The 15,455-nt window shown below is 24.2% G+C and overlaps 5 protein-coding genes across 5 annotated transcripts; 4 read left to right on the top strand and 1 right to left on the bottom strand.

Moving 5' to 3' along the window:
* Window positions 1–56: 56 nt before the first annotated feature.
* On the top strand, window positions 57–3,347 carry SRAE_1000260700 (Hypothetical protein; the record flags this gene model as incomplete). The annotated part of the gene is made up of 6 exons (XM_024649704.1): window positions 57–190; window positions 706–1,129; window positions 1,172–1,293; window positions 1,904–1,920; window positions 2,433–2,555; window positions 2,599–3,347. The coding sequence occupies 6 exons, from the start codon at window positions 57–59 to the stop codon at window positions 3,345–3,347; spliced, it is 1,569 nt and encodes a 522-aa protein (XP_024503554.1).
* A 187-nt stretch (window positions 3,348–3,534) lies between these two features.
* Window positions 3,535–5,451, top strand: SRAE_1000260800 (Dynamin, GTPase domain and P-loop containing nucleoside triphosphate hydrolase domain-containing protein; the record flags this gene model as incomplete). The annotated part of the gene is made up of 1 exon (XM_024649705.1): window positions 3,535–5,451. One exon carries the CDS (start codon window positions 3,535–3,537, stop codon window positions 5,449–5,451), a length of 1,917 nt encoding a protein of 638 aa, XP_024503555.1.
* A 676-nt stretch (window positions 5,452–6,127) lies between these two features.
* On the top strand, window positions 6,128–7,614 carry SRAE_1000260900 (MFS-type transporter SLC18B1; the record flags this gene model as incomplete). Its single annotated transcript, XM_024649706.1, has 3 exons — window positions 6,128–6,373; window positions 6,436–7,419; window positions 7,480–7,614. 3 exons carry the CDS (start codon window positions 6,128–6,130, stop codon window positions 7,612–7,614), a joined length of 1,365 nt encoding a protein of 454 aa, XP_024503556.1.
* A 498-nt stretch (window positions 7,615–8,112) lies between these two features.
* On the top strand, window positions 8,113–8,865 carry SRAE_1000261000 (7TM GPCR, serpentine receptor class g (Srg) family-containing protein; the record flags this gene model as incomplete). The annotated part of the gene is made up of 1 exon (XM_024649707.1): window positions 8,113–8,865. One exon carries the CDS (start codon window positions 8,113–8,115, stop codon window positions 8,863–8,865), a length of 753 nt encoding a protein of 250 aa, XP_024503557.1.
* A 1,454-nt stretch (window positions 8,866–10,319) lies between these two features.
* On the bottom strand, window positions 10,320–15,442 carry SRAE_1000261100 (Clathrin heavy chain; the record flags this gene model as incomplete). The annotated part of the gene is made up of 2 exons (XM_024649709.1): window positions 10,320–15,362; window positions 15,407–15,442. The coding sequence occupies 2 exons, from the start codon at window positions 15,440–15,442 to the stop codon at window positions 10,320–10,322; spliced, it is 5,079 nt and encodes a 1,692-aa protein (XP_024503558.1).
* Between the last annotated feature and the right edge of the window lie 13 nt (window positions 15,443–15,455).

Here is a 15,455-nt window from a genome sequence, read left to right on the forward strand (position 1 = left end):
TAATTAAAAAAAGTTTATTTTTTTTAGGAAACTCATATATATTTTATTGTAATAAAATGAATTACAACCAGCAATATTTTACCAATTTTGAGGGTGATTGGAACTTTATCTCTGTTAGCAATACACAAGAAATCAACGATGATTATTACTGTGATTTTCCAAATGAATACTTTTCAAGTGATTTTCAAAGGTATTAGAAAAATATTATATTAATATATTTTTATTCAAATATTTAAACTATATAGAATATTATTCTACTACTGATATGTTTGAAACTGTTTTCTATCAAATTACCAAGGAAACTATTTTCTTCTACCAATATATATTTTAGCAGTTTAACAAATGGAAAAATTTTTTAATCATGGTAGAGTTAGATGCATGATTTTTCTTAGCTTCTAAAAAAAAATTATCTATTTCTAGTTATTTGTTTTAATTAATATTTTTAGTTTTTTACAAGCTTAATTTAATTGCTTATGCTACATTTTAATTTTCACCTTAATTTAGTAATTTTGATAATGCATAGCTTGTGATTTGCTGTGATTTTTGTTTTAGTAGATTTTTTTTTGCTTTGAAGTTTTTTTTTAAAAAAACACTTGTGCTTTAGTATATAATAATAATTTGTATATGGAGGATAACATTTTTGATGGAAGTCTTTGTTTTTTTTTGTTTTGAAATTTTGATTAATAATAATTTTTATATTTGTAGCTGTTTAAAAGAAAAGGAAGAAATTAATCTTGAGGAACTTGATGATTTCAATAGAGTACTTTATAATACATTTTTTGGATACGAAGATGTTAACAACAATAATGGTAGTACAGAGGAAGATTGTAAAGAATATGTTTTTCCTTATAATGGAGCACTTTATTCTCAGGATGGATTGCTTGTTGAACCAGTATTTGATTCTTTCTCTAGTCTTGGTGAATTTTGTGGGTATTCTCCTCTTCCAGAAGAACCAAATGAGTCTTTTTCAGAACAAATAGAATGTTTAAGTTCACATAGAGATAAAATTTTATATTATAGAAGAGATGAAAATATACCATTTTTTTTAAATTATGATAGTAAAATTGAAAGTTTGAATTTAGATTGCGTGGATTGTCCAACTTTTTCTAATGGAAATAATAATAGAGATGTATGATTATTTATTATTAATTAATTTTTATATAAATTTTAGGTTGTTGGTTATGATAGTTGTTACATAAGAAGTATATCTCCACGTAGTATGGAAATGGATTTACCAGCTTTTTTAGATGAACAAAGGAGAATCAGAAAAAGAAAAATGAGAATGAGGAGAAGGTTTGAGGGCAGGCGTAATGGTTCTAATAATTTTTAATACATTTTTTTTAAAATATCATATTCAATATCGTATTTTTAGCCATATTATAAGTATTTTAATATAATTAATCTCTTGTTTTTATTTAAAATCATTAAAGAAGATATAAAATTTATTAATCATAAGTTGTATTTTTTTTACTAATATTTATGTTAACGTCAATTTTATTCTATAAAACTTTAAAAAAATAATGTAAGAATTATCTTTTTTTATTTTTTTTAACATACTAAAATAGTTTAGTAGGAAAAAAAAAAGTGTATGAATGTACTTATGTTTAAAGTAAAATTGATGAATAATGCACTTAAATTGTGACATTTTTACAAAACATTAAGTATACATATTTTTTTTTTATTTTCTCATCATTATTGCTGATAGGAAAAAAGATATGCATCCAACTGTTATTTTGATTAAAAATATGACATTTTTACAAAATTCAGAAGTAATATTATAATGTTTCTAGAATAGTTATCTTAATATATGTCACATGAATCAAGTTTTACGGTGTTAAATATCAATCAAATTTTAAAATATTAATATTCTTGTTGTTTGTTTGAATAATAATATCACTCCAAGATTTATTAAACACTTCCGTAAGTATAAAGCTGCATTTGATAGACATCTATAATTCTTATCTTCACTACTACATTATGTAGCTTGAAGCTTTTAACTAAACTTCCAAAAAGTGACTAGAGAACCACCTCTTTTGACAAGTAGTCTATATAAATATAAGTAAGAATACATTGGCAAATTTAAAACCTTTCGATCATCTTGTTAAGAAGACAAAGCATCTTCTTCTGACAACTTAAACCATTTATCAAAATAGATAGTGTGTTAAATAGAACTATTCTTTTGACATTCAAATTTATAGCTTCACATAAAGACATTTATTTAAAATATTTACTTCTAAAATTGCAATTATTATTGATAATATTATTTATTGAACCATTAAAAAAATTTTTTATTATAATTTTAAATATGGTCAAGGAGATTATTATTGATATTGAATCCTTGAAAAGTTATAAAAAAATAAATTATCAAAAAAAAGATAATTTTTTAGATAAAATAAAAATTATTATTTTGATATTTTTTTTTACATTTATAGTATTTAGTTGTCTGATTTATGGGCATTATAATTTTTTTATAAAACATGAAGATATTTTTCATAGTATACTTAATAAAAATATACATCTTGTTGATGATGAATGGAGATTTTCATATTTAAATGGTAAGTTTTTTTTTTTTTTAATTTAAAAATTTTTATATTTAAGATAATATTATTGGAAATTGTGATTATCTTGATAATTTATCCATTGAAAATAAAATTATTGGTTCAGGATGGAATAAAAAAGTTGTTGCAATTGACTCTAACAGAGTTTTAAAGAAAATAAATTTAGAGGGGAAAACATTTTCAGAATGTTTTTCAAATTATCCCGGAAATACCATACGTCAAAAGAATTGTATCAAAAATTTAGCTAAAAGTTTTATAAATGAAATAGGAAATGTAATGAATTATCAAAATATTGATAACGTACCGAGGGTGTATGCTTATTGCATTCCAAAAGATTATGCAGACTCTATTGACAAGCTATTTATTGTTGAAGAACGAGGGGATAAACTTGACATGATAAAATTAGGACAAAGTACTATTAAAGAAAGACTACAAATTTTTGAAAATTTATTTAATTTTTTATTGACAATATTTCCATTAAGGATAAATGATTTTAGAAGGCAGCAATTTATCATTGTTAAAAATACACCTAAACTAATTGACTGGGATGATGTTAATATTGCTGGTAAAGAAGAATGGAATAAGTACACAGGATGTAAATTTTTTGATACATTTATCAAACTTCATTTAGTATATGAGAATGAAGATAAAATTATCGGAAAAGACAATTATTTAAATATTTTAAATAAAATGAAATTACTTTCAAATATATGTTCTCAAAAAGATATCAATGGAACTGTTATAAATAATATTTTTGAAATATTAAGTATAACAAAAATGTCATTATAGTTTGTCTTTTTTTTTTCAAAATTTTTTTTCAATAGTATGGTCAGATTTTTAAGTTATTTTTTAATTAACCGGTTAATATTTTTTTTTAATAAAAATAAAATTTTATATTTAGAAGAGATTAAAATTTACATAATATAAATATTATTTAACAATTGTTAATAACAAAATAATCACTATTTTGTTTTTTATGTGTGGTAATAATAATAAAATTAGTGAATCTGCCGCCTCTAAACGTGGCAAATCAGTAAGCAAATGTTTAAACAAGAAAGTTAGTATATCAAAACCGGAAAGTGTATCAATAAAGAGAAAAATATCATCAATTAAACAAGAAGTAGTAGATATTAATATTAACCCAAAAGTGATTGGAGCATTAAAATCAGTTCCAATTTTTTATCAAAAATGTATTCATCCATTGGAGAAATTTTATCCAATAAATTCTGTAACAGGTACATTACCATGGACTGATACAGAAATTACCGGTAAACCAACAATTATTGTTGTTGGATCAAGTGGAACTGGTAAAACTTCATTAGTAAATTTTCTTCTTGATTCAGATTATAAAGGTTCAAGTAATAAAGATGGTACAAATAAAATAACAATAATTCAATTTGGTAGTGAAAATGCTGAAGTTTTAAATAAAAGTATATATAAAACTAATTCAAATTTTCAATTTAAACAACTTGATTTATTTGAAAGTGATATAAAAGAAAATGTAGAAGAAAAAGTTACAACAGTAAATTCAACATCAAATTGTTTAAAATATATAAATTTAATTGATACACCTGGTTATAGGGCAAATGAATTAAATTTACATACTAATGAAAAGTTCGATGAAATTTATAAATATCTATTTCAGCGGGTAGAAGGAATAATTGTTACATTTGATCATGAAAGATTAAATGATTCAATAAAAAAACTTTTAAAACTTTTATCTATTCATTTACATAAAACAATTTTTATATTAAATAAGTCAGAAGAAGTTAAAAAAACAGATGAACTTATTAAAGCACGAGAAAAACTTTTATGGTTTATATCAAATGAATGTAAAAATAAAAAACCACCTCAATTATTTTTTGGTAGTTATAAAAATACACCAATTAAATTAAATTCTTTTAATGAACTTTTTTTAAAAGATATGGATGAAATTAATGAAAATATTAAAAAAATATATAGTCAATATATAGTGACACGCCTTCATTGTATTGAAGATCATTGTATAACTGTTTATGCATATTCAATATTCTTTACAACATTTTATAAAGTTATTAAAAAGCATTACTCAACAGATACATGTACAGCTGTCTATCAAATAGAAAATGGTATAAAATTGGCATTACAATCATTGCCAAAATGTAATATTGTTGAAAAAAAAATTACTGAATTTGATATATATTTAGAAAACAAATCAAAAATATTAAATCGACAATTAAAAAGTTGTGATAATTATATATTAGATGAGTTACGAGAATTTTTAAATACTAGTTTTAAAAATATTTTAAAGGCAGGAAAAGATGAAAGTAAAAAGTTAAAGAAAACATCAGATTTTGTTCTTCCAAGACGAAAGATAATTGATAATAAATCTCAAGAAAAAAATTCAACAAAGACAAAAACAAAAATAATAACAATACACTGTTCAAAGGATAATAAAAAAGATAATGAAATTATTAAAAAATTGGAGGCTGAAAAGAATGCACTTGAAATGGAGAAGAAGAAACGTGAAGAAGAGATAAAAATAAGAAATGAGCTGGAGGCTAAACAGAAGAATGAAAAAAATTTAAAGGATAAAATTGAAGCAGAATTAAGATTGAAACTTGAATTAGAAATGCAACAAAAAAATGAAATTGAAAAAATTAAAAAAGCTGAGGAAGAAAAAAGGTTGGCTGATCAGGAAAAGATTAGAAAGTTGGAGGAAGAAAAACATCTACGTAATTTGAAGGACCAAAAAGAAGAAAGTAAAGAAAAACATAGTAAACCTGTTATTGTTGTAGTTAAAGGAAATGATAATAAGAATAATACTTCAAAATCACGATCACAAAAATCAAATACTTCTAGATCAGAAAAATCTGGAAAGTCAGATAAAGGATTTAACATAACATTAGTCTAATGATAAATATATAATTCAAGACTTATAACTTAGAATGTTGATAATAAAAATTACTTAATTTTTTTATAATTTAAACAAAAAATAATATTTATTTTTCACATTAATATATTTGATAATTAAAATTAGCATAAATTAACTTTAAATTTTCCATATTTTTTATTCAATTTCGAAATATTGTTTACCATTGTAGTACTTAAATAAGAATTATAAATAAATTATGTTATATTGTTAAAAAGCTTATCAATAAAAAGAATCTTTTAAAAGTATGATTTTATAAGATAATCTTTATAATATATAATTATAAGATAACAATAAAAAACTTTATTAAGTGTTTTATACTTTTAAAAATTTCAAATAATCATAATTTTTAATTGACCTTTAATATTTTTTTAAACTATTTATATTTAGGTGAATTTTAATTTTAAATATATTGTATATATTTATTTTTATATACTTAACATTTTAAACAATCATATTATTATAAATATTATGTTGGAATTATGTTAAAATCTCTTCATAAGATTATTAATTCAACTAATTTATGGAAGTTTATTTAAATTAAAAGCTTCTTTTTAACAATATAATATATGATTTTTCATAAAAGAATTTAAAATTTTTATTTTTACAGTAATAGTAGTACTATAATTTTTCTAAATTATTTATTTTTCTAATAAAAATGTCAATAAAAGATTGTAATACAGATAAAAAAAATGCTTCATTTCGTTCATTACATGTTAGTGATTGGATATTACTTACTGTATTAATGTTGAGTAATGCCTCAGCTCCAATGGCTTTTAGTTGTATTGCACCATTTTATAATCATGTAGCTTTTGATAAAGGAATGTCATTAAATGAAAGTGGTATTGTTTTTGGAGTATTTAATTTATTAAGTTGTATTGCATCACCTTTTATTGGTAAATTTGTAAGTTTTTTTTTTATTTATATATATTTATTATAAATCTATACATTTATATATATATTTAGATTCCTATATTTGGAACAAAAAAATTATTTTCATTTGGTTTATTATTCTCTACAATAGGAACATTTGCATTTGCTTTTACAATTGAAATCAATGATTCTGATATATTTTTTTATACATCTGTTCTTTTACGTCTACTTCAATCACTTGGAAATGCAATGTATTTTACATGTACTTTTGCTATAGTAACAAAAAAATTTCCTGAATTATCATCATCAATGCTTGGATTAACAGAAACATGTGCAGGAATTGGTTTTACATTAGGTCCATTATTTGGTGGAATATTATATGATGTTGGTGGATATAAATTACCATTTTTTATTATTGGATTATTATTAGCATGTAATGTTATTGTATCATATTTTTATATAATAGATGAAGATACAGGTGAATGTGAAGAAAATACTTCATTTGGATTTAAAGAATTATTTAGTATTAGAGATATATGGTTTATGTTTATATCAGTATTTTTAGTTGGTGTATTATTAGCTGTTCATGATCCAACACTTCCTGTTGCAGTTGAAAGTTTTAATTATACACATTCACAAATAGGTTTAATATTTCTTATTATTGGTGGATCATATTCATGTTTTGCACCACTACTTGGAACACTTATTGATAAATATATGTTAACAAATTATTTATTAATTATTGGAAATATAGGATTAATTATATCATGTATTATACTTGCACCAGCACCATTTTTACCATTTGAATTAAATATATATTCCATATCAATATCATTATTTTTACAAGGTGTTTCAGCTGCAGCATTATTTGTACCATGTTTTAAACAATGTATATATATTGTTGTTAAAGAACATAACTATCCAGATGATATGAATACAAGTGGTGTTGTATCAGGAACATTTGCCGGTTCATTTTATCTTGGAGCATTTCTAGGACCAACAATTGGAGCATTCTTAGTTGAAACATTTGGTTACTCAACAGCAATAATGATATTTGGAACATTTAGTACTATATATGTAAGTTTAAAAAAAAATAATAATATTTTTTTATATAAATATTAATAATAAATTTTATAGTATATACTATTTATTATTTTATATCTAATTCCACGATATATAAAAAGCAAACAAACTGGGCAGGTTAATATTTCTGAATATGAGAAAAAAAATGATGTCTCAATAAATATAAATGATATAAAAAATATTAAATAATTATATTTACGTATAAAAGTTTTTATGCATAAGTTATCCATTTATATGACTTTTTAATATTTTATTTATATCAAATTATTTAATTTTAGTTTCATTTATTACCATATTTTATTTTTATATATTAAATAAAAATAAAAAAGTTAAAATATAATAAAATTATAATTTTAAGATTTAAACTATTTAATTTATTAAAAGTTTATTATTTTGTTATTATTTTGTTATTTAATTGTAGAAATAATATTTTATTTTAAAAAATATATATAAAAAGAATTTCTAAAATAAATAAATTTTTCCTGGAAAATATTTTATAATATGGCATTTCCAGTTGAAGAGATACTTTTACTTTCTTTTGAAATATTTAGTTTTCTTTTATATTTCATCATTATTATTTATTTAAATTTACATTATAAGAAAAATAATGATTTTTTTTCTCCATCCTTCATAATTCAATTTACTTTTAATGGAATATGTGACTTTATTTCCGCATTATCAGTAATTATGTATAGAAAAATTGCTATATGGGGATGGTTAAGAGATTATTATAATGAAAATAAATGGGTTACCTGGGCTTATTCAATAATGTTTTATCAATTTACATCACTTACAATAACTGGTAATTTTATAATAACATTAAATAGATATTTAACAATGGCAAATCCTGTTTTTTATAAAAATAAATGGACATGTAAAGTGGCAATATTTGTTATAATAATTCAAATTATTGTATGTTTTGGTACATATACTCATTTATATTTTGTTGGAGCAGTTTTTATTTATGATCCAAAAACACCAATATGGTATTTTACAAAATCAAGTTGGACTTATTCACTTTATGATAGTATTGGTCTTGTAACAATTTGTTGGTTTTCTGCAATTGCCACAGGAATACTTAATTTTCAAATATGTTTAAGATATAATAGAATTTTTAAATCAGCAACTGGTGTCAAAAAAAAAAATAGAACATCATTGTTTATTTTTATGTTATTAACAAGTACATTTCTTTTTATAACATCAATCCAACAAACAGTCCGCCTAAAATCAGCAATTAAGCATGAAAGATTTTTAAGAAATCTTATGAATTATTATTTCTTTTACATATTACCATTATTAAGTTGTATTCATGCATATTTAATGATATTTTTAAGTAAACAAATCAGAAATGATTTTTATTTTTACTTTTCAAAATATGTATTACGGCGTAAAGTACAAAAAGTGACTTCAATTGTCCAGACAACAAGATGGAAAGTATAAAGCATTTATATAATAATTATTTTATATATAAAAATAAATTTTTATATCATAATTATTTACTAGGTAATTTTATTTACCTCATAAACTTAATTAATTTTGTAATTTATTTATATATTTAAAAAAAAGTAAATAAATTCTAAAATTGTAATTTTTTGATAATAAAATTTTTATGCTGATTAACATATTACTATAGTAAATATGTTAAATTACCTTATATATAATAACTAACTTTTTTAACTTTACATTCTAAATTACATTTTTTTTTATTAAAATTATATCTAGTTCATTAATATTTAAAAATATAAGAATATCAAAAATTTTCTTTACTCCTCTTCACAATCATTTTAGCAGAATATTTTTTATAAAAATAATAAAATACAATTCCATATTAAGTTTCATAAACATGTATTGTAGCAAAAAGTACATTGCGGGGACTATTTATATTTGTACGATTATTAACTAAATAATATTAAATTGAACATACTTTGATACAGATTAGTACCTCAACATAAATTAACATAACTTTTTTAAAAAAATAATTTATAAAATACAATCTCTTCAATTATTTTTCACAAACAAAAAAGAAAATATTGTTAAAAAAAAAGTTTATAACATATATGAAAATAAAAGTATTGAAAGAAAAAACAGTGAAATTGAATAAAAAAAATACTTTAAAACAACATTTTTAGATTTTCATAAAGTAATCTTAGATCTTAAATATTTTATAAGAAAAACAAAAACATAAAAGTACAGAAATAAAACTATAAAAATAATACAAAAAATGTTTTAATTAGTGATAACTACAATTATTAAAGTTGTACATAACATAGAATTAATAAATAACCTTTGTGAAAAATAAAGAAACTACATTTTAAAACTTGAAATTACAAGGTAACAGACCCCAATATAGATAGAATATTAAAAAATGTAAAGGATTTTTTTAAAAAAAAAATATTATCAATATAATTTTTAATTTTAATAATGATAAACATATTGATAAAAAAAAATTAATCATTGAAAATTATCTTATACTATTAAATAATCTTTAAACTTTACTACTTTAGTTTTGTGATATAGAACAAGTATTCATTTATTTATCTTTCAACTATATATATATTAATTTTTTTATCTTTTATTGATAAAAAAAAAACTTTATGATACAACAAAATTAATATTGTTATATTAAAATAATAGTATTTATATGAAAATAGATTACTATAATATTTTGTATTATTTTAAAATAATTTGTTAAATATAAATTAAAACTTTTTAAAATTAATAAATAAATATATCCTATAGAATTTATTTTACACAAAAAAGAAACAGTTACGATAAATATTTTAAAGAGTTCCAAAAAATGATGATTAAAAATTAATAAATATATTTCTTATTTTTTTTTATCTTCTTGTTAAAAAAATTATTTATAAAGGTCACAGATAATTTTATTCCTTATTTTACATTCCTCCATTAAAAAAATTAGGAGTTGAATTACCAAAAGGCATACCTTGTGTTGTTGCTCCAGGGAATGTATTCATACCAAATGGTGTACCACCCATTTGAACACCACCTCCAAGTCCTGCCATATTTGGTGTTGAGTTATTATATGTTAACATTAATTGTGGTTCCATTGATCCAGTTCTTTGATTTTCATTAACTTCTTCTTTACGTTCCTTTTCTGATAATTCTAACTTAGCAATCCTATTTTGCATATCTCTCATTGTTTGTATCATATATGGCATAGCATAATCATTTAATTTATGTTTCCATGCTAATTCCATTACAATATCAGGTTTTAAAAGATCATAACATTGATGAAGTGCTGCAGCAAAAGAGTCATATAATTTTTCCTCAACAAAGAATCTTATCAATGCTTCAGCTGTTTCTGGATTTTTACTTTCAGCAGCATACTCCATTGCATCTTTATACAAATTATCTTTCTTACATAATTCAATTGATTGAGCCCATCTATTATTTCTTTTAAATAGGTATGCTGAAATACGCCTAAATTCAACTAATTCATGATTTTCAAGTTTTTGTGCTAAAGCAATATTATCAAAGTTGTCATATGCATCAATACTAGACTTTAAACTTTCAAAATCTTCCTCCTCAATATAAAGATTGTTGAGACTTTCGTTGATAGATTTATTATTTAATGTTTGAACTTGTTTAAGATATGGTTTGACAAGTGGTAATTGATTAAGTTTTGTAAAGAAAGAAACTGCACGTGAATGATCAAGTCTTGGTGTAAGTACATTAAGAAGATCATTCAAAAGATTTGGCTTATAATCTAAGTAGAAACTCATAGCTTTGTAAAATAATTCAACATTAGCAACTTTTTGTATCATTTCTTTAAAGTGTTGTTCTCTCCATGCTTCTGTTGGATGATTAATAACAGTTATTACAGCATTATCATACTCCTCATATTTATCATATAAAAATACCAAATCTGACCATAAATGAGCTGCTTCACAAGCTTTAAGAACTTTAGGAATATTAACACGAGACCAGAATAATTCTAAGTGTTCTCTAAGTTTTTCAGGTTTAAATTTACTATATAAAATAGCTAATTCTGTAAACATTCCCATATGAGCACGTTCCAAACCAAGTGCAGCCTCTAAAAGTGAAATTAATTCTTCAAAATATCCATAATTTGTATAATAATTAATCAAATCACTTAATTCATCAGCATGTACAACGATATTAAGCCCACAAATTTGAGCTAATCTAAATTCTTTATTATCTACACATGCAAAACAAACTTGTTTCCATGTCTTTGTACTATTAGCTTTTCTTGCAGCATCAACAGCAGCTTGGAAATCATTTAATTTAACTAAAGTACAAGCAAGTTTAGCATTATTGCTAATATTATTATATAAAAGTTTAGCTGCTTCATATAATTCTTGATCAAAACATCTATCACCAACTTGTTGAATACTAGCATGATTTGGACTATTAATAAATGCATCCAAATCAGATAATCTGTTTGTTTTAGCATAAGCAAAACATAATTCTGTTTCAATAAAAGCTTCACGTGATTTCTTATGAGCCATTTGAAGATATTTAACCATATCATCCCAATGATCTGTTTCAGTACAAACTTTAACTACTTCTATGAAAGAAGATGGATCATCAGCTTTAATAAATGAATCAACTGCTTCTTTGACCATATTTTGTTTCAATTGTGCTTTAGCAAGAGCGCCCCAAACACCTGGTTCATTACAACGTTCGGCATATTCATAAGCACGATCTAAATTTCCAACGTTTTCAATTAAAACATTAATAGCCGATGTATTAACATCAAATTTCTTAAAAATAGCAAAGGCTTCCTCATAAAGGTTACTATTAATAGCAACATTAGCAATTTCTGGTGCATCATAAGAATCGAGTTTTTGAATATACTCCATGACACGAGAAGCATCTGCTCTGATAGCAGTTAAAATTAAAAGATTTTGAAGATTTCTGTGATCTGCAAATGCAGCATTATCAAGAACAATTTTTTCAAGTAATTCAATAAGTTCATTTGGCAAATCAGCTGCCATAAAAGCTTTAACAGTTTGTGAGATATCCTCAGAATCTTGGGTTTCTGATAAAGCAGTCTGAACAACTTGATCAATCAATTGTCTACGATATGGATTTTCCTCAATTAATACGGTAGCCCAAAGATCCATGTCACGTCTTCTAACTAAATAACGAGCAAGATTTTTGAATAAAGAATTTTCATTACATACAGCAATTAATTCTTCATCACATTTACCACGTTCATAAGCAACAAAAGCATAATGAGGATCTCTTTTTTCACAATATTTTCCAACAACTTTTGAATCATAGTATGGGTTTTCTTTAAGGAATCTATCAGGATTATTATTTGAATCAATATAAATTTTAGCAAGTGCATTATGAGTAGCTGAATCAGTAGCACCTTCATGAACACGAGACTCAAGCCATGGAACAAGAAGTTTAAGACGATTTCTTTTTTCTACTTCTCCAACTAATTCATCAATATCAAATTTACCACGAGTATTAATTATAAGTTGCTTAATAGCATCTTCAGAACAATCAACATCAAGAAGAGCTCCAACAACAATTGGAAGACGTGTTGGGTTAACTTTAGCAACAAATATTTCAATATACTTTTGAAGACTATTCTTGTAAAGATAAAGAATCAAATCATGTACCATATCATGACGATCACAAACAATAATTAATGGAAGTTGATCTTGTAATTTAGATTCCTTTAAAAATGTTTTAACTCTTTCTGGATCGTAACAATTCGATTCACGACAAATTCTTTCAACCTCTTTAATTTGCCCAGTACGTGTGGCAGCTTCAATATACTTGAAATGAACATCTGGATCCTGTGAAAAATTAACAATTGAACCAAGGAAATAGAAAAGTCCTTCGTAACTTTTAAAAGATTCAAATATACTAATAATCTTATCAACTCCCAATTGTTCATGATATTTTGATGCAATTTGTACAACAATTTGAAGATTTTGTCTTATATTAGTTTGAAGCATTGCCTTTAAACATTCAAGAGAATCATCAACAGAAAGTGTTCCAAAATAATTAATTAACCAATCAGGTTTAAGAAGATGAGTATTGACAACAGATCTTTTTATGTCATAAATATCATTATAATGTTCAAGTGCTCTTTGGTATAAACCATATTTTTCACATAATGTTCCAATGTAATTTCTATCATAATGAGAAAACATTTCATTAGCAAAAATTGCATCTGCTACTTGAGGAGCATATTGAAGATTCATCTCTAATAATTTCGTTTGAAGATGTCCCTCCTCAGGTTTGTTATCCTTTAAAACTTCTAAAAGAAAAGAGGTACAAGGTTGAACAGCATTAACTTCAGAGAAACAATCAACAATTTGGTTAACATCAACTAATGGTTCTCCATTTTCTCCCTCAGATACAAGCATCTTAGCAAATTTCCCAGCCATTTCTTGATTTGTTCTTAATACTTGACGAAGCTGAAAAAGATAATCTGGTGTAAATCCAATTTTTTTGGCATACAAAATAATCTTATCAAATTGTCCGGTTTCAGCAAAACATTGAACAACCTTATGAGGTACACCACCTCTTAAATAAATTGAAAGAGCCAAATTTGTATCTAAAGGTCTAATTAAATCACCAAGTTCTTCACAACATTCAAGTTTATTTTCTCCTAACCATTTTTCAACTAATGGTTTTCTGTTTTGCTTTACAACTGGTTTTACCAACTCTAATGTTTCATATTTATTAAGACTTCCTTTCTCAAGTAAGATACTGAAATATGTTAAGAATGGATTTTGATTACCCTGTCCAGCTGGAACAGAAGCTAATTTTTGAATTGTTTGTGGTGTTCTTAAAATTTCTTTTGGTGCTGTTGCAGCAACCTTAGCAGCTTCCATGTAATTTCCATTAGAGAAAAGAAGATTAAATTTCTTTACAAACAACTCCTCTGCATGAGGATAATCACAACGTGTAGATAAACGTAACGCCAAATCAGGATTTTGAAGAGTGTTACTAACATATGGTACCATAACATCTTTGTCCAAATAAATTGACATTACCTGACCGCGACGATTAATACCAATAATTCCATTTGTCGTTTCATTTAGTGTCGAGATAAAGAAAGTTTCTGTTGAAGCACGTGTAGCTGAAATCAACAATCCACTTTCAGCTTCATGAACATAAACGTAACCATGTTTGGTTATTGTATAAACAAAACCTTCTTTTGATGAACATTGCATAGAGATTGGAAAATCTCCAGCTATGCCAGCATCTGTTGGGAATTGTATTTCAACAGTTTTCTTTTGAAATGGTTGATTACCAGATGCAGGATTTCCAAGTTCAAGAATATGTAGTCTTCCACCACTGGCATTTCGACAAGAGAAAGCAACCAAATTAGAAAAATCAGGATTTCCTTCCATCTTATATTTCATAAAAGCACCAGCATGACCTTCAATTGCCTGTGAAACTTTTCTTTCAATACTATATAATTGCATCTGCCCTGTTACTCTATTTTCTTTAGCAGCAATACCAACTAACAACAAAAATTTTTCATCAGGGTTTTGAGCATAATTAATAATTTGATGTCCATTTAATGTTGTATGTCTATCAAACATCTTAACAGGATTAGCTGTGCCTTCTAAACTCCAATGATAGACTGTTGTCTCTGTTACCATACCAATAGTATTAGGACTTATCCATTTCCAATAAATAACCTCATCAGGAGCTTGGTATGTTTTAAGTTTTGCCTTATTTTCCATATCAAAAATCTGAAGAGTCTTTCCACACTTTAATGCCAAAACTTTTTTTTCTGGGTTCATAATAGCAGATTCAGCTTTAATTGGTCTTCTAAAATTTTTACTTGGATCTCCTGTTTCAAAAATTATAACTTGATGTTCATTGTTAATTGAATCTCTACATACAATAAATTTGTCCGATTCCATAGTAACATTTGTAAATGATATGGTACCAGGAGAAACTCCATAGTTAGTAAGCTAAAATAAAATTAATAAATAATATATATAAACAAAAAACTTACTGAAAAAAGTTCTGAGCACTTAAGTGGTTGTGCCATTTTTTTTTTTGTA

This window comes from Strongyloides ratti (genome assembly GCF_001040885.1).
Source record: "Strongyloides ratti genome assembly S_ratti_ED321, chromosome : 1".
Taxonomy (NCBI): Eukaryota; Metazoa; Nematoda; class Chromadorea; order Rhabditida; family Strongyloididae; genus Strongyloides; species Strongyloides ratti.